Raw genomic sequence first — 22,760 nt, 5'->3', positions numbered from 1 at the left:
ACTGTTCGCAGTCAATTATAAATAAATTATGCTATAATTATTGATTCGTCAAAAGGTTGGCGTTCGGAAATATGAAAATTTCAAAATTTAAAATCCTTATGCTAAATGTTTTGCAAAAGATGACATTATTTCAAATGTATGCGCAATGCACTTTTAGAATGAATTTATTATCCGATTTTACTGTATTATCAATGTTGATTAATTATACCTGCCTGCGGTTGGATCTGCATATGTAGTTTACAAATTGGAATAAGTTTATGATATCACTGAGCGTAACTGACTTTACGGATTTCAATCAGCTTCATCAATTTTAGACGTAATAAGTGAGATTAAGCTACGCTAAATCCATCTCATTTATAGCTTAACTCCCACTTGCACAAATTTATGACAGTGCAATGCGTGGGTTAATACCCACGTGATGCAAGTAATTTGAACGCTATTTGCGAACCGAGTCCGTTAATTAAAGTTATTCGTTACTGTACTTATCTGTAAGAACGATTATTAATACATGAGTCTGCCAACTGAATGTTGCAGGATAATAGAAAGATAGCCATTCAGGAGGTAAGATAAGCTGTAGCGATAAAACTGATAATGAGCCCACCATGACATGAATGGATGGAATTGATTTGCTGACGAAAGAAACGCAAGACGAAGAGTAAATATGATTCTCATCAACGTGCTTTTAAATTCTCAATTGCTTCACTTCATTGCTGACTCCAGTTGATTGAAGTGAATTGGGAAATTTTCCAAGGATTTTCAGTTTTTCTTGCAGTTGCACCTTACAGCGGATAAAAGTCGGCCTGCGTTTGTTTGTATTTTGCTTGAGGTTGTTTTTCTCTAGTGATTATTATTGCAATCAGCAATAATAATAATCCTATCCTCCCCACATATTTTGGCCAAGTTCCTCTCACACGTTAACATCTTTTACGTTCCATTGGGCAATAAGTTTGTACACCTTTACCTTCTTTTCCTTCAGATAATTTCATCCAACTAAACATTAAATCTCTTCATGTGTGCCATGCACGCTAATCTGTGCTCCAGCCTAACCCAGCTATAAGCCGGTTGTTGTCATAAAGGCATTAAAATCATTTTACATGTTGCCTTTTCAGCTGCAAATTTGCAATTCTAAACCTTACACTCACTGCTGAGTTAGCCGTAAAACCTATCACAACACGACTTTATATTGAATTTGATTTCTCCACAGTTTAATTACAATTACAATTACCGCATGTGATTGGAATGTAACACTAAGTAAATCTATAACTACAAGTGAGAGTACATTATTACGTCAGTGTTGAATTAAGTATTAAGACAAGAGATGCGTCTCCAAATCAAAAAGTTGGAAACTTGAGAATTGTGAGAATTCTAGTCAGGAGGACAAAAGTGAGAAGAAACAAAAGCACAAAAATGGTTTACATCTTCTTGGCCGTCTTGTGGATATGTATTTGCACGTTATCCTACGGAGTCTCCATCCTTCGATGGGGCAAGGCCACGCGGGTCGCTCCAGGACTTGGATCTAGTCAGGCCAAAGGTGCAACTGCAAATGGGTAAGTCAATGCAAAATCAACGTAAACCTAAGCATTGACCTAAATATTTTATGCATATTTACAAAAAATGCCGCACTTATGGTCGATAAATTGTCAATAATTTAACAGCATATTTTATCAGTAATGTACCAATACTCTTACTGGTTGGCTAACTTTGAAATAGTACCAACAAAGTCGACTACATACATATAATTTTTTAATGCAAACGGTCAAAATCTCAAAATACATGTAATGTTGACTGAAATTTGTATTTGAATAGCTTTCAATTATAAATCCATTACGAATTTAGTCGTCAATTGAACTAAAATGCAAGGTGCTAAGTTACAAGCTAAACGCGTGTGTCACCACTACATAGAAATACAGATTGCAGATACACGCACCTATATACAACCTAGTTCTAGGATGCATGGGTTTAAAGTGAGTATATGGAATATATTTTTTAAGAATTATACTCCTGATACAGGCACCATGTATGACATGCATACGTATTAAAAAGACGTTAAACAGAGAAATTAAGCTTAAATGACTGAAAAAATCATTTAACAAACGTGGGTGTTTGTCAGCCTCTTTACTGCAATTGTTGTTCAATTTGCACCACCAAAGCTCATTAGTGCCTTGTTACTTGCACAATTTGATTCTTCTTTAAAAACAGTTATAGTGTCAAATAAAAAAAAATTTAATCATACTCTAAGTTTCATCGGAATTTAAACAATCGCATTATTTTATGACTGTAAAAAAAGAAATATTCGCTTCTTAGGATACCTTCTCAACGGTGATCAATGGTTAGCAATAGTAATTAAATTTATTGTAAATTATGTCTGTGGACATATTTCCTTCTGAAAAAGCACGAGTTGTAACTTTTGAGTAATATTTGTACAAAAATCTCGCATGCATGCATATTTACTTTATTGTTGATCCACGTTAAACCACCACAAGAATGAATAACACGAATTCGAACAACAGTTGAATTCGAATATTCAGTAGAGTTGTGAATAAAAAAGCCTAGAAAAGTATGTACAATGGCTTTGTAAGCAAGATATGAAAATCTTTCTCTATCTCAATTGTACAATTGCTAATGGGAAATCTAAGATATATAAGTTTGCGGTATATTATGCGATATCATGTTCCTCTCGCAGTTCAATGGAAGCATAAGTTAGTTTCACTGACGGAGGGCATGAACACAACAATAGGATACACCTGAGCTGAACATTAAAATGTCTTTACGATTGGAATGCTTTTTCTTATGATCAACCTTTATGTGTATCCACTACACGGATGTACTTACTTATACCGCAACACTTAGGAAGACCAACAAACTTGGCTGTGCTGATGGCAGTACATATGCAGTGCACCTCTCAGGTACAAAAAATTCACTGGTCGTCTCAAGAGTCTGGTTGTTGGTCTCCTGTAAGAAATTCCTGTACACCATTTCATACATTATTGAGCTCTTCTTATTAGCCTGAGGTTCTTTACACTCGTATAAAACACCAACGAGTTCGGTTTAGTTTGACTCTAGTTGCACACCTGTCTCATTTGTCCACCTCGGAAGGAAAAGACTTGGTAAGTCTCTGGCTTACTTCACCATTCATTGAATGGAGGGAAGACGAGTACAATTCTAGGCTTGCTAATTTAATTTTTAGTGAAAAAGTACATCCAGCATACATCCAGCAAATAATAAGTTTTGTGAGGGTGGAAAATTTACTAATCTCGAGTATTAAGGGATTGGAATTTTTACGAACTAAATCCAGCGTCATTTAATTGTAGTTTTCATATTTGTCAACTGGTCATAAAGTTGATATCGACTTGAACATAAGCCGGACTACATACCTCTGAGCACTATTTAACTGGCTGAAAATTTGCATATATTTTATGTCCTCAAAAGTGATATGTGAGAGTGAGTTACCACCATGTAATGTGATTGTGTGAGCTGTGCAAAAAAAGTGTGTGGGATTAAGTAATGCAAGGGAAAGAACCGTGAATGCTAATAACAAGTAGGATTATGCATATGTACTGACGGTGTCTATAAACTTTTACTCCAAAACGCATAATGATGTAAATATCGTAATACTTGAGCGGTTTTCATAACCCACATTCCGTAACGGTTGACTAGGTGGTAATTTAATCACTGATTACGTGCTTTGCTCAGTTTTGTGTGACAGGCATAACTTCCTCAGTGAACAGAGATTCAACTATTTTGCTGAAAGTAGAATCATCAAATCAAACATTTTTCGGTGATGTTTACATATTGTGCAATTTAATTAAATCGGCCATCCAATTATCAAAGTTCTGGTTGTGCGGTCACTACAGATAAATTGTGTCGCATATGTCCTGTGTTGGATGCGGTGATTAAATTAAAAGTTGTCCGTTCCCGTATGTACGATTTTCTGTTGCTCAATTGAATGGAGAGATATTGATGATAACAAAGCAAAATTTGGACTCTGACAGCATTGCAAAATATATTGCGCGATGGACGCTTTAATTTGTGAATGGAATGTCGAATGAAATAACTCATTCAGCAGCAAACGTAAGTTTATGAAATTGATACAATTTGCCATGCTTCCAATTTTGCTGCATACTTTTTTAACGAGTGTTCCGGGGTATTTATTTATAACACACAAATATGTAGTTAGTAAAACCATGTATATTTTTATTTGTATAATTTCTTAATCCAAAATCTTTAACATCAGAAACGACTAGTGCACATGTACATATGTTTCAACCAGAATTATTTTTCCATTGCTGTGAACACATGCATGCGCAAAAATAGTCCTGCCACAGGTTTCTAAGCATGAAAATTGCAATAGCAAGGAGTGAAATTCGAAATTTCAGAGTTTTGGACAACTGAAAAGCGTGCTTAATTAAAGTGGCATGTACCACCAGCGGAACATTTCATTAGGTCTCATCTATTTATGCGCAAAGTTACATGTAGCGTTTTAAGTCCACTATGCGATCATATCAATATGTAACATCCTCCTATTGTGCCTGCCAGATTTACATAGTTACGTTGAAAATTGAGATGTGAGCTATAGTCACACAGTCGTTAAACTACCTGCATAACGTTGTTCACCTCCGTTTCATGATAGTGAACTTACAATAACGTGGCGTATAGGAAATTGTTTGTTGGGAAGTGACGATAAGATTTAAATGCAAAAAGTTAATGTCCGGCCAACTTAATCCGACTATGGGCAATTCCTGTCCTTTGTATATGTACCACGTTAAATATATGCAGCAAGGTACATGCATGTGGACTACTATATTTGTATGTAGGTAGGTATGCATTACCACACATTTCATGAATATATACAACTAGAATTCATTTCATGAAGTATAAAATAATACTTTGAATGTCGGATGTATCATAGTTTCCATCATCCTGTAAATCTAGCTTTGTCAGACACTTCTCCAACTTCAACCTGCTTCTCAAAGTATACTGCAAGTGAAGTGGTAAAATAGTGAGACAGATAATTTGTTCCCACATGAAATTATTTTTCTGGTCGTTTGATTTTTTAATACAGTTCTGATTGATCTGCATTAATTAAATTAAAAGTTTCTACTTTTCAATTTTGTGAATAACTGGATGATTGGTGTTTATTTTATGTACTTCGTTTTGTGTTAATTATTACGATGTGTACCGTAATTAGAACTATTATTACCACAACCACTACAAGTAAGACTACAAGGCATAGAAAACTAGGCTGTGTTCCATCATTATTTTCCAATTTTAATCAAGACCAGAATCAAGATGTTACCTTTGTCTGCAAACCTGAGAGTAATGAGAAAAGCAAAAGTGCGATGGCGATCAGTTGCACTCATCGCAGCAGCGATGAGTCTGGGTAATAATAACCTCATCGTTTTATAATTTTTACTACTTTAATGAAACTTTCTTCATATCAAAATAGTCACATTTTCATGCTGCAATGCATCCGTGCGAGTCTTACAAGAAGCATTTTTTAAGAAAGTGCATTCAGGTATTATTTAGTTACAAATTGCAAGCAAGGGTTGATCACTGCTTTACGTGCACAGACGATAAGAAAGTGCAGAAAATATTGATTTGCAGAGAGAATAAAAGCTATATTAATTAACACAGCTAATTAATTACAGCTATTAAAATTAACACAACTCAAGCACCATATTAACACCTAATTGAAAGAAAAGTTACGTTTTTATTGGTCGTAAAATATTTTTTAACAACGGTGCATGTAAAAAGTATATTTTGAGGCACATGTATCATAAACCAAACTCTTTTTTTCGGAAGAAGGATTTATTAAACATTTGACGATGTAACATTATGGTTAGATTTTAGACATTATGTGAATGAAATATTGAAATGCATATTTATTTTTGTTGAACTTAGATTTTGCATAGTTATATTTTTAGTAGCATAATCATAACTTCAGAATCTGAATTTCTTACGGCGTCACTTGTCTGCCTTAGTAAATTAATCTGCTTACAATCCATAAATTAATTTGTATCACTCTTGGATCGATAAATCCAAGCTGTGTAACAAACTTCTTAGTTAGTGGTATGTGGAATTAATGACCAAATTAAAAATTCACGAATCAGGAGTATGATTAGTTGAGATTCACGTTGCAAACTGAATTAAGATGCTCATAAGTTAGTACAATAATTATCATCAATATTCTGTATTTCTGTAGCTATTTATGCCGTGACATGTCGTACGCCTATCTATCGAGATTTTAGCAACACTTAAACGCGCACTTTGTTTGATGCTCCTCACAAGTTTTATGATGGTGAACATGGCATTTTTATTTTATGGAGATACAGATCACAAGCAACAACCGTGCCAACCTAATAATAAATACGTATAGATGCACACGTAATGCATAATGCTAATGTTAAATGTTGCGTATGTAGAGTATAGCCTTGTTACTCTTTTGGTTGCTATTGTTGGCATTTGTTAGATAGATGGGGCAATAATGATGGAATTATACATCTAATTAACCTGTAGAGCAAAATACTCTATTTCGCTCACCTTTACCAATCCCCAATTGTCAATGCTGCAATGAAACTTGACGTATTTACAAATTTTATGTGTCAGAGTCATGAAACAGATGAAGATCATGCAAACATTGGGCAAAAACAATCGGTAATAAACAATAATGATCAAATCATGGTAGATGAAACAAATTTCTGTTACTAGGTCATAAGTGGCTTTTAAATTCACGGGTAGATTTTTCCATTACAACGATTTAGATTTCCGATTGGCAATTTAAAGGCAGTTGATTTCCCATAAACGTTTAACTCCAATGCTATTAAGTTCCAAAACTAAATTCTGGGTAATTATATTGTGCTGTTGCACAGGAATCCATTCGTACAGATATACAACGATTCACAACGTTTGCGAATTACTCAACATAATTAACGAGTTCATATTGCATTACAAGACCAGATCATTGCATGACACATGAATGCGTATCAATGACTACGGAGGTCTGCAGGATTAAGGTCTGTGTATCAAAATAAAATTAAAACCATTGCTTACTGCATTGCCATACTAATGTCGAGATGTTTCAATTTGATACATACGGCAAGACCATAGGAGTATCTTACGACATGAACAACGTATTTATTCACTCGCATTGTTGCAATACATACTTTCAGAGAAACAATACGTTGCTTGATCCCTTAAAATATCAACCCTCGCCCACAGTAATCAGTGCATTGTGAGCCAAATGAGTTGACATTCTCACAGATTTGAATAACGTCTCTTCAGTAGTTTTTTTTCCCTCTTGCTGCCCATCAAGTGCGAATATATCCAATTTCAGTAAAGAGGTCAACTTCCTCTGAAAAATTAAATTAAATTAGTGGCCACTGTTCAGTGGGTTGGGACAGCAGCAGGTGCATGCCACCAAATTAAGAAAAAAGTAATCATCTCCAGTGCCTTCACAACCGTTCCAGCCGAGTGAGCTGCGAGGCTCACCCATCTCTAATAAAAATAAAATACTGCTTAAAAACTTGAGCACAGATACATACCTTAAAAAGTGGATGAATTTTATTCTAATTTGGGAGGAGTTGACATTTGTTGTTTGTACAATGGTGCAGTTGATTGCCACGAATGACAATAATAGTATGATAATAGTATCATCTACATATGTACATGTACAAATATTTTACTGTTGATGTAGTTAAAATTGTGTTTCGAGGAATAAATACAGTCAATAAGTGTCATCTCTCCTCGCAGTTTTAAAAGGGGTGTCAATGCAGCAGAGGCGAAATGTGTATGCATGAGATATTTTCCATCTATGGGGTTGAAGTTGTTGGACGTTGATGAAAACAATGCTAGTTTTTCCCCTGCTAAAAAACAAACTTCCGGAGTCCTTCAACCAAATAAATTTACGTGAAGCAACCAGCAAAGTAAAGCAACACGACAAGTTTTTGTTGGAGCTTGCATAAAACACTTTCTATCATCGGCAAGTCGAGAGCAACGCAGACGCTAGAACTTAAACTACTAAAACTTAAATTGTAATACTTAAATATTTTATGTACAGGACAATTTTTACTCTGGATTTGTATTTGTTTGTGAGATGGATTCTATTTTTGTAAAAACAATCAAGGATTTTACAATCATCAGGAGCAGTTGTGGTAGAAAAAATGCTTTTGTGAAATCGCACAAAAGTTAATTTCGAGTATTGCGACGAAAAGTTAGATTGGGAAAGTTATCGTTTATGACTTTGTTTGATTTTCTTAAGTGAAATATTTAACTTGTTTTCATAATTTGCACATGTGCGTGCTTTAATTGGAATTTGGTTCAGTGTCAATACAAAACATACTTTTGTACATTGTGTTACTTGTAAATTGAGCAAATATTGAAAAAGTTTGCGGTTTTCATACTTCTGTTTCGTCGTACTTCAACTTTTCATTGGCAGTCATTGACGGAAGATGTTTTATCTGTTTGGGGTTGAGTCTGATCAGTTTGGGATTCGATGCAAGCCAACAACTTTATTGACGCCATCACAACGATTCTCTACGATTTAGTTCATTTATATTTGAAAAACCTTGTGAAGTTGACCCCATACACATACATACTCGGCAAATACACATAACACACACGTTCTCAAAAACTCAAAACCAACATTTCGACGTGAACTCAATCCATCTGCCAATATGAAGGATACCAGAAGCCATGAAACCACCTTGGTTAAGACTAAGGTCGACTTGGATCGTTGAACCACCCACCACACGTCGAATCTGGTGAATAATTAATCACAAACGTATACGATTTTAGCCGAAAAGATGTCTCCAATCCTGGACAAAAAAGGGAAGAAAGGAAAGGAATCCAAGGAGATGAGACGAAGCAGAACGGTATCATCAGGGGCTTCGGAGGGGGGAAGCAAATTCAACCTCAAATTGGAGCGAGTTTCATCGCCCGGTAATAAGACGCTGAGCGCAGCAGGGGCCGGCCTAAAATGGCTCTTCATGCGAAAAAAGCCATCAAAGTCATTGAAGGAATTTAATGGATCTTCTTCAACGAGCTTCGTCAACCCAATTCCAATCGTCGCTGCGTCAGTGGCAGGCTCTCACACTCCTGGATTCGTGATATCACCAACTGAGGACGAAATGCAAGAAAAGCTATCCGACGACGCTAGAGATTTCCAAGCAGGGAGCCGAAATCCGTCTCCAAGAACACAACAAGTGGAGCATCAACCACAATATCAACGTGTGGTCACTGTACCCAGAACGCTTCCTCAGGAACGAATTTCTTATGGATACGCACAAAATCCACACCTTCAAAATTTCCAACTGCATGGCACTGCTCCACCCTATCCGGGAAAGAAGCTAATATTTCGACCATCCACATATGCTCATCCACCTCGACATTTTTCACATAGTCCCCCAGATGGGATGAGTTATCATCATCCCCCTTCTCCTCGAATTCCACCTCCACATTATCAACAAATCCGCAACGATGCTTATCCACCTCCTCCACGATTGCTTAGTCGTCCTTCTGGGCAAACGCCGCAAAGTATAAATCACCCTCATCATCATCAACCTCCACCACCACGGTCCCAAAATTGTCCCCAACAACCAAGGCATTTTTACAATAATAATCGGGGTTCTTTTCCTCCAACCAATTTTCCGAGTCACCGTCCGAATCATTTTTTGCCACAACCAGGGAGCGGCTTTGTTAATAATAATAATTATCATCATTATTTACTTCCTAACAAAACTCTCCCACCTCAAGTTCAGTATTTACAGCCACCCGTTCCTAAACCAAGGAAATCATTAATATTGCGTCAAAACAATGATGCTACTTCATATGAAAATCAGGGAAATAATTTTCCTGAACAGAATGGACCCCGTTGGATAATTTCGTCTAGCGAACACCATAAGCTTGGACCTCCACACCTTATCGCAAATCAGCGACACACAAGCAATAGTTGTGTGAACTTGACCTCTTATGGTTATACGAATGGAGAAAATGAAGACGTAGTTATTCGCAAATATTCGTCACAGTCTCGACTGTCTAGCTGCAATAGCAGAAGTGATTTTGGTAGTTCAAGTTCAATCCCGTGGTTTCGTTGGTTCGCAAGGTATCTAAACACTTGGTTCATTTTCGACCTTATTAGATTTTATGATGAGATGAGACTTGTCATATTGATGGTTATATTAAGGCATGTGCTATTATTGATGATAACCACAATAGATATCAAAACTTCCCTGGTTAGAAATAGGTGTCAGGATAATCGTGTTCTTCCTCCCCCTCAATCATACTGCATTGTTTCTTCGTTATTGTCGTTATCTTATTGCTGCAGACCGGTTCAACCGTTACCATTCATTGCATAGGATGAAACGAGTTTTCGCATATTATTTTATACAGCAAGCCTCACCAAGTTGTACAATGTCAGTACAGCACCATTTGTCAAACGGGACTTTTTGGACTTCAATTTACTTAATAACTTAGACTCGGATCTTATGCAACTACTACAAATATACGGATGTAATATATATATACATGAGCATGTATATACTTTTACATGTGCCGTGTAGTAGTTCAATTACTATCCTCACTCATATCAGGATACAAATCCCAGCTTATTTATGATTAATTAATGTAGATGTGAACCAGTATAAGAGACATTACTCATTTTTTTAAACACCTCCGTGCGACTATAGTTATGAATGTTTTGAGGTATGATATTTTTTATTATATGCAAATGAAGAAAGATGATAGGCGGGTGTTGAGATCTCACATTGTCTGATAAATCTGAATTTACAATGTCTATATTGAGCTCGAGGCGATGACCGACTAAAAATTTATGCTAAGTTATTTGTCACGATGCTACGAACGAACGTGGATGTTTATTATCTCTGACACTGCATCCAACATGACTTGATTTTCACATCAAAGTATTTCTTGCGGCTACTTGCATAATAAATAATAACAGAAAACTGTTAAGATAAAATAAACATTTGAGACCTAAACCTGATTTTTGGTGGTTGATTTTTTTAGTCGCTTGGAGAAAGAAGGTCAGACCAAGGGACTTCATTCAACGGAGACCAGCGTCAAGTCGGATGGGTCAAACACGCACTGCATCCGTTGCAACAAGAAGCTGCCCACCACGAGTAAAGGACTGAAATGGATGATCACCGCGCCTGTAGCCTGCTCAGTTTGTGCCCTTAAAGTGTGCAAGACCTGTGCTGTTTGGGACCAATCCAAAAATTCATACTCTTGTGGTCACTGTCATCCGCCAAAATTATTATTAAGGTAAAGAAATCCTATGAATTTTATATATCGATGCTAAAAATCTTTGGTTTGCATCATTGAAAATTCAAGATTAAATTGATCAGAATTTCATTCAGTCATCATTCGAAGAAACAGTGTTATTATTGTTAAATTGAAAGTATGTCCAATGTTATGCACGTGTAGGATGAGTATTATTCTACCCAAAATAAATGTTCATATAACATAAATGTAACATTCGAGGTTTCCAATTTAAAAAAATTTCACATCTCTTTTATGTTTGCACTACTGGCTGCGGTGAAGTGGGAGAAGGTGCAACGTGCAGAGTCATTTCACCGTGCTTAATATATTATTTTAATTTGAATGATAAGGAATTCTGATGGCGAGACAAGAGGAAGCAAGAGATGGACTTTTTAATAATTTGATTTGGTTTGATTCGTCATCTAGGTCAATTGACAAAAGGAAGAACTTTTGGTTTGACAACATATCTTTAGGCGTTGAGCCTGGGACAAATTTTGCCACTGCAGGTATGTACATATGCTTAAATTTACCTTTGCTATAATTAATGTCAAGATTTATTTAAGCATTTCTCCATCTATGTCATTGACAATGTAAAGTTGTGGTCTGAAGCTTAGAATGTACATAAAATGCATTTCTCTCGCAAACAATTAATTTTGATGTGACTGCTGCCAACATGTTTGAATCTTTTTATAGCATGAGCTTTGTTGAAAAAAATCCTAGAGTTGTAAAGGATGAAATGTGATGATACTCATTCATGTATTTGTGTGGTGTGGTCACAGAGCGAGACAAAGTGACAGAAAATGTGAGGGAACATCTCGAAAGAATCGTCGAATCACACGTTGATGAAGGAATCGACGCTGTTTCGTTGGCAAGAATTTTTGATCATCCCCAATGTAAGTGTCCTCTCTTTCTTTTGACTGCAGTAAACTAACCGTGACCAATATTCCACAAATCCTCACACAAAATATTTTACAAAATGAAATGCACATACTTTATGACTTCCTCATTGGAAGAAGTAAACAATCTAACATTCATATGATGTCCGTTAAGTGATAATAATAAAGTTGTTCTTTAGATGACTTGGTGTTCCACCGATTTCATGAAGAATTAAGCGATGCACTAGTCAACCTTTCTTATTCTTTGAAACTTGCGATTGAAAGTAAGACAGAAAATATCTAATACTGAGAATCTCAGTCTGAGATGACAAATTGTATCAAATCGACTCAACTGGCATAATATTTAATATGCATAGATAAACCAATGCCAATGAACGATACGACATCAGCAACGTCGGCACACACCGTGCTAACCGATTTACTCGGTGACATAAAAGAAGTGACGATGGAACTCCCACTCATGGAGCCAATGAACAAGACTGAGGCTGCCGTGGTCATGTCGCAGAACTTTGCAAAGTCTGTCCAACCGTCTTATGAAGATTTGGTAGGCATAATTGAAAAATATTATTTGGTCGTCTTCATAACTCATCGTCACTCTTGGTCTTATAGGTTGCTACCGCAGTCATTAATAAAGCCATTACGAATGGGCAGAAACTACGGAGAAAAGCGGATTCTCCCATGAGCTTGGTGGATTCTGCTGTGCAAACAGATTCAGAAATGAGTGAGGGGAGTGACTTACAGAATTCGCATAGACGCCAATATAGTAAGAATTGATCAGATTGTCATTCGTACCCAGATATTTGTAAAAAAAAGAATTACAATCCATTGATTTTGATTAATTTTTCAATAGAAGATGTTCGAGGTTGGGTCACCAATTTAGAGAAGACACCACATCAACAGCATCCGAATATTTCGGATGATGACTTGAGTATGGGAACAAGTTCTTCAAACTGGTCAAACGAAGGCAATATTAAAGGAAACCAACAAGTTGTGGTAATACATATTTAGTACAAATTTAAAGATAAGGGAGATGAGGGGACCATCCTTAGTAAATCATGAGCGTACACAGTATTGATTTTCTACGTAGATCGAGGAACAAGTAGAAGAAATAACGACAACGTACGAGAGCGACTCTGACATTTCACGACATCCACCTTCCAGGAATAAGAAAGGGCGAAAAACAGCTCGTCAGAGGAACTCTGAACTTGCGAACAATACAATAATTCAAGATGACACATTGTTGGGGGATATCGACTTGAATCACTTCGATAGCAAAGTGTCATTCCCTGAAGGTGGCGTGGATATTATTCCACGCTCCAAAATAAATGCTGATGACAACGATGAAGACGCGGTAGAAGAAAGCGCCGCTGGAATCTTAGTCTCCCAGATTTCGGAATGGGAACAAAATTGGTTGTTCAAGCGTCGTAAGCAATTGCTTCGAAGACGCAATTTAATGGCTGAAGCTGTGCCAATGCTGGTAATTTATATAATCAATTCCTCTAGCAGAAATCGTAATTAATTAGTTAATTAATTACTTTGTAGGTGCCAAATCCAAATGACGATGGAATTGAGCCATATATTGGCGATGATAAAATTTCTGACCTATCTGACTTGTCCGATCATGTAAACGACAATGACGACAACAACAATTCAGACTTGGATTCATCAGCGGACGAAGGTGAACCATCAGAAATAGTTGAGCAAGAAATTGTACACAATCCAGTAGTGGATGTAGCACTGCAAATGCCACCGGCAGCAGTAAAAGTATTAAAACCGGAAGAAAATGAGACGATTTCTTTAAACCAACAAACTGCTCCACTTCCTCAATCTTCCATAATCACAAGTAAACGAGCTTCGGAGGCACCACACCGGTTATCAAATTCTTCAATCTCATCCAGAGATTCTGCTTCAGTTGGGCGTTCAATAGAATTGGACATGGCCAGCAGGCGTTCCAGCTCCTCGTCAGTTTCAAAGTCTGCAGCTCCCAAACCAAAAAAGATTGCGAGTAGACCAATTGACTCTGTTAAATTAGTCCGTGAACCATCAGACATAAATGTCAAAGTAGGGAAAACTGCTCGATTTGAATGTATTGTCACTGAAGACTCGCCAGAATTCAGTAAGTTGTTAATTGTTGGTATTCTGATTTTGGTTTCACGATACTATAATTTATGGATTTTAACCATAGGCGTGGCATGGTTTTTTGGTGGTCATCTCATTTCGTCCAGTGAGGGAAAGTCATGGGTATATTCTAGTGGAAAGGATAAGCATTACCTCTGTAAGTATAAGTAATTTAAAGTATTCCGCGTATATGGTTGTTCAAGATTTCGACGTTTTCATATATAGTTAAGAAGTAGACCAACTTACATAATTTGACCTTGGAATGATGGTGAATGCTATTAAAATTTCAGATATTTACGACTGTCAAGAAAAAGATGCTGGAAAATATGATGTCTCCCTATTTGACTTTAAAGGAAATGAAACTAAAGTCACATACAAGTTGATTGTTGAAGGTAACTCAGTAGTAAAGAGAAACCATTAATCTGATAAAATCGTCGCAATACAATACATATTGAAATATTATATGCATGTATGTATTATGCATTAGGCACTCAAAAAAATAAGCCACAACCACCCAACTTCACTGTATTGGACGATATCATACACACAGACAAGGCAGATTCAGTAGTCAGCATTCCATTCGAAATTACTGGGCATCCTGAACCATATTTACAGGTGTTTAGAAATGATGTGGAGATAAGCAAACTATCACATGTATTACTAGGTATGTTATCAACCATCAAAATATCTGTACAAGTGTGTAAACACGGTGGTGTAATGTAAAGATAGAAATTCTCAATTTTACAAGTGTCTCATAATGGATGTACATACATATGTACAGATGTGCAGATGTATATGCAGCATATAATGTACATACTCGTGTGCACGGCATTGACATGCCGATTGCTCAATAAATTTTTTTGATAAGAAGATATAAAACATATTGGGAGCTAATGAAACATTATTGTTATTACTAGAGGACAAAGGAGCTGGCCAATGGAATTTGGACCTCCGCAAAAAAGAAACAGATTTTCCAGTTTTCGGGGAATACGTTGCAGTGGCCAAAAATAGTCAGGGTCAGACTAGAGTGACCTTTATGATTCAAGAGACTGACGGGATACTCAATCTGGAAAAGAAAGCCATAATGAAGCAAGAAGTTGTTAATTCTACGCCCCAAAGAAAATCTCCAGAACCAACAGTTCCCAGACCTGCTTCTTTGGTAAGTTATTGGTTTCATGTGCATACACATAACATTTTTTGTCCTTGAACAACTTGATTAATTCATTGAATATCTGTTGTAGGATTCTGAAGACTCGTCAAATGGAGAAACCATGAGAGAACAATATCACACTCTGAATAGGAATCAGACAATGGTCAGGGAGGATTATGAAGCTGGCTTAAGTGAAAGTTATCGTAATACTGACCCGGCTACAATGACTGTAGCAGAAAAAGAGAAATTGAAATGGATGAATCCTGTAAATTTGCCAAATAATCCATACGCACCTGAAAATTTAGGTTCGTCACAAAACGACTTTGCAATTTTAGTTATTAACGAATCGCGATATTCAGAATAGTACCGTGGGATATATACAATCTTAATCTATAATTTTCAATTCGACATGCCCAACTTGACTGATAAATAGTAGATGAAATTAATTGCATCATTACACTATGCATACGCAGAACAAAGTGACCATTTATTTTTTTTAATTGCGAACTAAATTGCGCAAGTTTTTCAAATGAATTTTCAAGAAAATTTTTTTCGAAGTTGTGAACTTTGTTTTTGCTAACGTCGCGAACTCGTCGTGAATATCCTCAGTATTTATTGGTTCATTACTGTGCAGAAGGTGAATTATGTACTTCAAGTATTTTAAAGTCCCATCTATAATCAATATTGTTCGGAATAAGATTTGGTTTTCGTATGAAATCAATGGTCAAACAAGATGCATGACCATTAAATAGAATGATTTAAGCTATCTTTGAAATTTTCCTCAACATTTCATTTATTCTTCACTCATTTATTTTACAGCCAAACGAATTCGCCAAAGAGAGAGTAACTTTCATTTGCCAACTAGGTGTGTGAATTTTTTTATATTTGATTTGTGCGTATTAATATATTTGATCCCCACATTAAAAAAATTTATTTAGTGGGTCGTCTGGAGACATTGCGGCCACGTCGTCAGACGATGAGAAGAATCCAGTCATGGAACGGAAACAAAATATGAGCCAGTAAGTTTAGTCTACATGCAGCCATGCAATATTATTCCACTCAATGCCATTTCTAATTATGCATTTGTTTTAAAGATTTTCCAGGGATTATTATGTTCATGGGGCCCCGAGTCAGCCATCTAGACTAAAATCTACGACGGGACCCAATTTCGGCTCCTCACGGAGTCTGTCCCTGACCTCTAACTCTTCAAGAGAAGGGTCGAAAGAGAAGGTAAAATACTACATGTACAAGTACTTGTGCTAGAGGACACTTTTTGAAGATAACAAAAACTGTATTCCTTCTTCAGTACTTATGTAGCTCTGTAAAAATAATTCTGTACATGTTTCATTTTTTTGCTCTTTTAAGTATTAATCTTTTTCACTGTTTGTACTGTAAATATTGTATTTACATTTGCACATGTATGTCATTCTCCTTGTGTGTCCAACTGTCTCACATCCACTAAACAATACAAATCATGTTCTGTGCTTTGAAAAATAAATCTAAACTAATTTCCTTGTAATGCACCATTCACTCATTGTGTAGTTGCTCGCACTGGTTTCACACGCTTTTTCTAACGTTATGCAAATATATGTGTTCCAACCTTAAGTCTATATATTTATGTATGTACATATTGTTCGATTGTCGATACTGTCAAAATGCGGCTGATGATGGGATCCCCAAGAATTGATAAACTTTGAAGGTCATCATCTCCAAATAAGCTTGGAATAGTGTGTCGTTTCTGCACCATTACTCATTATTGATAAATACTGAACATATTTATTTTACCTGCAAACAGTAAACTATGGATTGACGTGTTATTATACATACATACATATTTGCCATCAACCGCATTACGCATTCGTCCCTGTTTGTATAATTGGATGACGTCAATCGACAAATGCCATGTTTTTTTGCACAATAATATGAAAATGTGTTTCCAATTTCCTTACACTTTTTTAGAGTTTATTTTTGAAGCAAATTTAATCAATTGAAGCTACACGACTTCAAAAATATCTAGAAAAAATGCGAAACTAAAGTATGTATATTAAGCGTTAATTACCTTAATTTTCAGGAAAGTATTACATCATTAGAGAAACATTCAAATTCCGATATTCTCGGAGAAAAAGCAACAATTTCAATTGTGCCATCAAGATCACCCGTACCACAAAAGAGGATTTCGCAAAATGGGAATGCATCTACTACAAGTAATGGAAAACTCGCAACGGAAAAGTCAACCATTGAAGTGGCGACCAAGAAAAATTTCCTTGGTCCGGAACGCACCCCATCGCCACAAGTTACCACAAGCAGGACTCCAAGTCCTAGACCGCGTCGCTATAACAGTGATCTTGGAGGCTCCGCACGACGAGAAGGAGTCGAGCCCAAAGTAATTCAGTTACCATCCGTCAAGAGATTAGCTCAGCAGTTTCAGGTATTATTTCATATTGTCAAATTCAACAATTGTATATAATCTTAAAAGTATTTTGAAAATTCCATACAATTTTCTGCAGGCATCTGATGATAAAGTGCAAATCTTAGAACCAAAGCCATCGAATGGACATCAACAACACAAAGCAATGTTTCAACCTCGGGAACAAAAGAGCTATCAACAGGTAAAAATTATCATTGTTACGTACGTAATTATACATTGTTTTTTAGTGAATCGCTACTTTTAAGCAAGGTTTTTAAAAGTTGGTAACATTTTAAAACTTAAAAATCACTTAAGCCAAAGCCGAGACGTCGCCCAAGTGATCTCGCACTCTCGGCGAGCAGCAACTCGGTTGTAAGGTCTCCACTTGTACCAATTTCAGTCGCACGACGCGTGTATAATCAGGACTTGACTGCAGACGATGATTTTAAAACCCCAACACAGCCAATTGTAGAGCTTGTCATACCCAAACAACCAACTAGAACTGTTCCAACGAAAAATAAGAATGTTGAACCTCCTCAATCTCCAGTCAAAATCTATCACACTCCTGAGGAAATTGTAGACGACACAGTAGATTTTACTCCAGAACCCAAGAAAATTGAAGAACTTTCGACTTCGCATGAGCGAGCTGATAGTGGAATTGGTATGACTCCTACCCCTGAATATCATTCGGTCCCGGTAACTCCCATTTCCAACGATGACAACCTTATTAAACTCGATGAAGAAGATGACACAAACAACGCTCCTCCTCCGTTACCAGTTACCCCACCACCAATTCCAGCCACCCCACCGCCACCCAGAACTCCTGTTTCCGATGCAGCTGATAACCTGATTTTTTTGCTTGAATCAATAAAAGTTGAACCCCTCGAGGTGGACGATTCTTTAGCCTCTTATTCCTTTGGGGAAAGTATTGGAGAAGAACAGATTGAAACACCCTTCGAAAGCCGTCCTCAGTTCTTCATCCCCTCTGAGGACGTCGTAATGGTTTTGCCACCCGTTCCAACATCATTCACTCCATTGATGACGCCACAAAGTTCCGTAGACATTTTGGATTTTCAAATAGATGCAACAATTTTGGAAAATGAAGAAGAATTTCCAGTTCAAACTCGCACCAGACGTAGCATAGAAGAGGATTCCACTAATTCAGACGATTTAGACATTCCAAAAGAGTCCAACGTTTCACAACCTCTGTACAAAGCTTTCAACCAAATTCCTCCCAGGAACGGACAGCCTGCAAATAAGAAATTAGCGAATTCCCTGAACTCATCCCTTGATGAAATTGACTTTGTTCCGCGTAACCCTGCCTTAAAGTCCGTGGATTTAGAAAAGAAGGCCGAAGTCCAACGAGACAAACCGTCGAGTAACAAAACTATGAATATTGTAGCTCAATTAGAAGCGAATCAAGGCACATTAGATGGATCCAAAACTCTTCCTAGAATGAGAACCGTTGACCAGGATGACTTTTTAAACCAAGTGCGAGAAAAGAAAGCCAGAGAAGAACAAGAGCGTGCTCAAAGCCTTCGACTTCCATCGAGACGTCCAACAGCAATGGAAGTTTTATCGAAACCAACGCCTTCTATGCTCAATAAGGATGAAGAAGAACAAGATTTGAAAAAGTTGAGGCATTCAATTCTGCGAGGGGCGAGATCCGGGGTGGGAAACAAAGGGAATCAATTGCACGGTGGAATTAAAAGTGATCAGGACGCAGCAGTGGGACAGAGTCAGTTTTTTATTCTGGTTTTGTTGTGCCTACTTGTCTGTAATACTGTTGTGGACGTGTGAATTTATGTTTGGAACATAATTTTATTATGTCATGTGTCCTAAACATTGAGTTGTATAAGTATTGTTCTTGTGCATTTGTCAATGGAATATATGTGCCGTTTCTTTGTGGGCTTTTTAGTCATTACTTATTTTTGACAAACCTCTTTGTTTTGGTATATTTACAGGTTCACAGTCTGACTGCTAGGAGTGTGTCGAGGCAGTTTCGAGAAGGTCTTAAACAAGCTCAACCTCATACTGCAGACATCAACATTAAATTAAAAACCCAAGTAGTACCAATTGTAGAGAAGCAATTGAACAATAACAATAGCAATAATAAGGAAGCGAAATTATCAGAATTCCAGCAAAATTATAATTATGACAATTTTACCTCAGACGACATTATCAATGATAGTAGTAGAGAAGGAAGCATTGAGTGTGACACCAACACCGGTGACTTGTGCTCCAAAAAACCAGGTAGTAGTAGCAATATTTTAGCTAGGGCTGCATTTTGGGACAAAAGAGTGGAAGAAGGAATTATCGATGATTCAATTGTTATACAAGAATTTCCAAAGATGGAAATTTAACTAGAAATTATATATGTATGTGTATGTAATCATCTAATCGTAAGCAGTATAAAGAATCATTGATAAAGCAACAATTTAATTACCACAATACCTACAATTTATATATATTTTATGTATCTGGAATAAAATACAATTCGCAAGTGATAAATCCTTAATTTGAAATTGAATAAATAGCATGATACTTTTCAAATCATTTAATCACGTACAAAGTTCGCTATATTTGTATACAAGTTATGTGGTTTAAAATCTATGGTGGTTACATGCTTATTTTTCACATCTGCTTGCCTACTTTTATAACCAATTATTCAATGGTATCACAGATAGATTTTTCGAGTACAATACAACCAATACAATATTAGAAATTGGAGTGGCAGGTCACAAAAAATTGTGCCATGCCTTACCACTATTGTCAAACCGCAATAGCATACTCAGTTGAAGAATTCGATTTTCTATTGATTTTTTTATTATGATTTGTTGTTTCATGTTGATCCTTAAAACCATAAGGTGGGTCCAAGGATAGGTCCAATCCTGGATATTCGGTCGCTTCCTGGTTCATTTGTGTGGTTTGAGAATGTCCCTGAGATCTGACATCAACAACAAGTTCATCTCATTCAGCAACATGCATGCAAAAATGCTTTGTACTGGTTTGTATTACTCATGGGTGGAATTTGATACCTGCGTTTATTTGGTTTTCTACTACGACGCTCATCAGTTGGGAAAGCGTCATTGAATGAATACGGATCAGCTATTACCATGCCCTGAATTTCGCCTGCAACATTTGCACATCGTAACATTATCTAATTTCAAACATTTGTAAAGTTGTGCTTATGATGAATTACTTGGTGGCGGTGGAAATGGAATCCCACACCAACACAAGTCTTAAGACTTATTTGCCTTACTTTGAATCTGTCTAGTTCGTATCTTATTGGCACCGGTCGGAGGAGCAAATTCGTAACGATTCCCGTGAGCATGAGAGTCACAGTCTTGAAATTTTGAATTTAATCTGCTAGGCATTGCGGTATCTAAAAAGCAGAATGTTGGTTGGAAGCATCTTGAGACAAAATGCTCCCTAGAATCTACTTACGAGATTTATTGAACCCTTGGTAAGGATCTACTCGCTCAGTGTCCGTTCCAGATCCGCTATCATACTCTTCACTTTCCTCCTGCTTCATAGAACTTCGAGGATTGCTTCTTGGTTTCACACTGGAACGGTTCTTGTCTTGATACATCTGAAAGTCAGGTTAAAGTGTCAATGGTTCCGCAATTTCTTGAAAAATTGTTTGTCGAACAGTTTTTCACATACTGCATTTTGGTTCCACTGCCCTTGGTTGGAAGATCTTCGTCTTTCCAAGGTTGGAATTAAAATACATCCCTTTGAATCTCTTGAATTTTCGTTCAATTCAAAAGTGGCGTATGGATGAATGTCGTCCGCATATTCTTCCAAAACAAACAAACAACGATTGCCTTTTGATGACCGAGAGCTCTTTGACTCATTCATCATAAAACTTACGAGGAATTGGCTCCAAGTCTGTGACATCCACTCCTTTCATTGGAGTAGACTTTTTCACAGTCATGTAAACCTGTTGCTGGGAGTTTCTGTGATTCTGCTTAAAATATGTGGAAGATGAAGATGTTCCCATTGATAATTGATCCGTTGAACGATACTCAACTGGTGCTTCTAGAAATCAAGCATATTAGAAATTGTAAATTTCGCAAAAATGGCAGTAGCCATAAAATAAGTCATCTTCAGCCTATTTTGAACTTACTCCTGTGAAAGCAAAGGCATATTCCACTAACAGCGATTAAAAGGGTGAAAGACGACAATACTATTGGAATCATGAGCCTAATATCCGAATAAAAAGGCGTAGTCTCGGAATAGTTCATGATTTTGTTAGAAGTTTCCGCTCCAAGATCTGAAATTAGTTATCAGATAAATTTCCATACGACATATTTAGAAAATTAGTAGGAACTACTGCTGCAAGAGTAGTTTAAAGGTAGTTTAAGCGTAAATACATACATATATTACCATGAGCATCAGGTGTGTTAATTGTAACCTCTGCTTGACTTTTACCAGCGGTATTTGTGGCAACTACTTTGACTTGATAGGTGGTCCCTCCTCGCAATCCCAGCAACTCAGCACTGTGACTTTCACCCGTGAGCTCAGCACTCACTGATTAGAAAATACAAATTTAAAATGATGCGTACGCCCAATACCACAGCACAAATGGATTAATAGCAACACTACTGATCCTGAGTAGTTCCATTCTATTATTACAACTGAAAAGAAAAGTCTTGCCTGCTTGCCAATGAGACGCGCCGGATTCTTTGAATAATACTTGGAATTTGTTTAAAGGACAACCATTTCCAGACCTAGCGAATAATTTTCCCGAAAGTTACACAATGTCATGAAAAGATGCAGTCTAACTGAAATTGCAATGTACCACACATCACGAAGCAACACTCTGGCCCACGTTTGATTCGTTTCCACCATGAACTGTAATAATTGACGTAAATATTTATCAAACAAAATGAAATGTGTATTTTTCCAGTAATTC

At 36.8% G+C, this 22,760-nt stretch overlaps 2 protein-coding genes across 11 annotated transcripts in view; one reads left to right on the top strand and one right to left on the bottom strand.

The window, feature by feature from the left end:
• The first annotated feature begins 698 nt into the window (after nucleotides 1-698).
• Nucleotides 699-20,360, top strand: LOC110846713. Of its 6 annotated transcripts, none has more exons than XM_022093548.2 (22): nucleotides 699-1,547; nucleotides 11,020-11,274; nucleotides 11,698-11,777; nucleotides 12,051-12,164; nucleotides 12,347-12,430; nucleotides 12,524-12,711; nucleotides 12,777-12,930; nucleotides 13,018-13,160; nucleotides 13,255-13,644; nucleotides 13,710-14,283; nucleotides 14,353-14,442; nucleotides 14,576-14,677; nucleotides 14,773-14,949; nucleotides 15,203-15,444; nucleotides 15,527-15,740; nucleotides 16,255-16,300; nucleotides 16,374-16,454; nucleotides 16,530-16,665; nucleotides 17,507-17,863; nucleotides 17,943-18,044; nucleotides 18,158-19,580; nucleotides 19,807-19,972. In XM_022093548.2, exons 1-22 carry the CDS (start codon nucleotides 1,408-1,410, stop codon nucleotides 19,824-19,826), a joined length of 5,112 nt encoding a protein of 1,703 aa, XP_021949240.1. In that variant the 5' UTR covers nucleotides 699-1,407; the 3' UTR covers nucleotides 19,827-19,972. The 6 variants fall into 6 exon arrangements, with proteins under 6 accessions (XP_021949240.1, XP_035702853.1, XP_021949256.1 ...); XM_035846960.1 differs by lacking the exon at nucleotides 699-1,547 and adding an exon at nucleotides 2,990-3,107; XM_022093564.2 differs by lacking the exon at nucleotides 699-1,547 and adding an exon at nucleotides 3,125-4,071.
• A 24-nt stretch (nucleotides 20,361-20,384) lies between these two features.
• LOC110843395 (Down syndrome cell adhesion molecule-like protein Dscam2) overlaps nucleotides 20,385-22,760 on the bottom strand; it is a 50,521-nt gene continuing 48,145 nt past the window's right edge. For 3 of the 5 annotated variants that reach the window (XM_035846961.1, XM_035846964.1, XM_035846963.1), the window contains 10 exons: nucleotides 22,647-22,699; nucleotides 22,502-22,575; nucleotides 22,223-22,375; nucleotides 21,972-22,118; nucleotides 21,716-21,883; nucleotides 21,509-21,642; nucleotides 21,290-21,434; nucleotides 21,105-21,227; nucleotides 20,881-20,974; nucleotides 20,385-20,789 (listed from right to left, as the gene is read on the bottom strand). In XM_035846961.1, coding sequence (XP_035702854.1) covers nucleotides 20,615-20,789; nucleotides 20,881-20,974; nucleotides 21,105-21,227; nucleotides 21,290-21,434; nucleotides 21,509-21,642; nucleotides 21,716-21,883; nucleotides 21,972-22,118; nucleotides 22,223-22,375; nucleotides 22,502-22,575; nucleotides 22,647-22,699 — 1,266 coding nt within the window. In that variant the 3' untranslated portion in view covers nucleotides 20,385-20,614. Of the gene's footprint in view, nucleotides 20,790-20,880; nucleotides 20,975-21,044; nucleotides 21,228-21,289; nucleotides 21,435-21,508; nucleotides 21,643-21,715; nucleotides 21,884-21,971; nucleotides 22,119-22,222; nucleotides 22,376-22,501; nucleotides 22,576-22,646; nucleotides 22,700-22,760 lie in introns of all 5 variants that reach the window. The other 2 variants (XM_035846962.1, XR_004833798.1) reach the window with 2 other exon arrangements.

This window comes from Folsomia candida, unplaced genomic scaffold (assembly GCF_002217175.1).
Source record: "Folsomia candida strain VU population unplaced genomic scaffold, ASM221717v1 Fcan01_Sc001, whole genome shotgun sequence".
NCBI lineage: Eukaryota > Metazoa > Arthropoda > Collembola > Entomobryomorpha > Isotomidae > Folsomia > Folsomia candida.
This window is presented reverse-complemented; position numbering and strand designations above follow the sequence as displayed.

Bases quoted from the DNA above. Each gene is read 5' to 3' on its own strand.
- LOC110846713 (XM_035846958.1), top strand. From the start codon at position 8,802: ATGTCTCCAATCCTGGACAAAAAAGGGAAGAAAGGAAAGGAATCCAAG. The intron at 11,778-12,050 runs GTATGTACATAT...GTGTGGTCACAG, and splicing joins GACAAATTTTGCCACTGCAG to AGCGAGACAAAGTGACAGAA. The intron at 12,431-12,523 runs GTAAGACAGAAA...TAATATGCATAG, and splicing joins TTTGAAACTTGCGATTGAAA to ATAAACCAATGCCAATGAAC.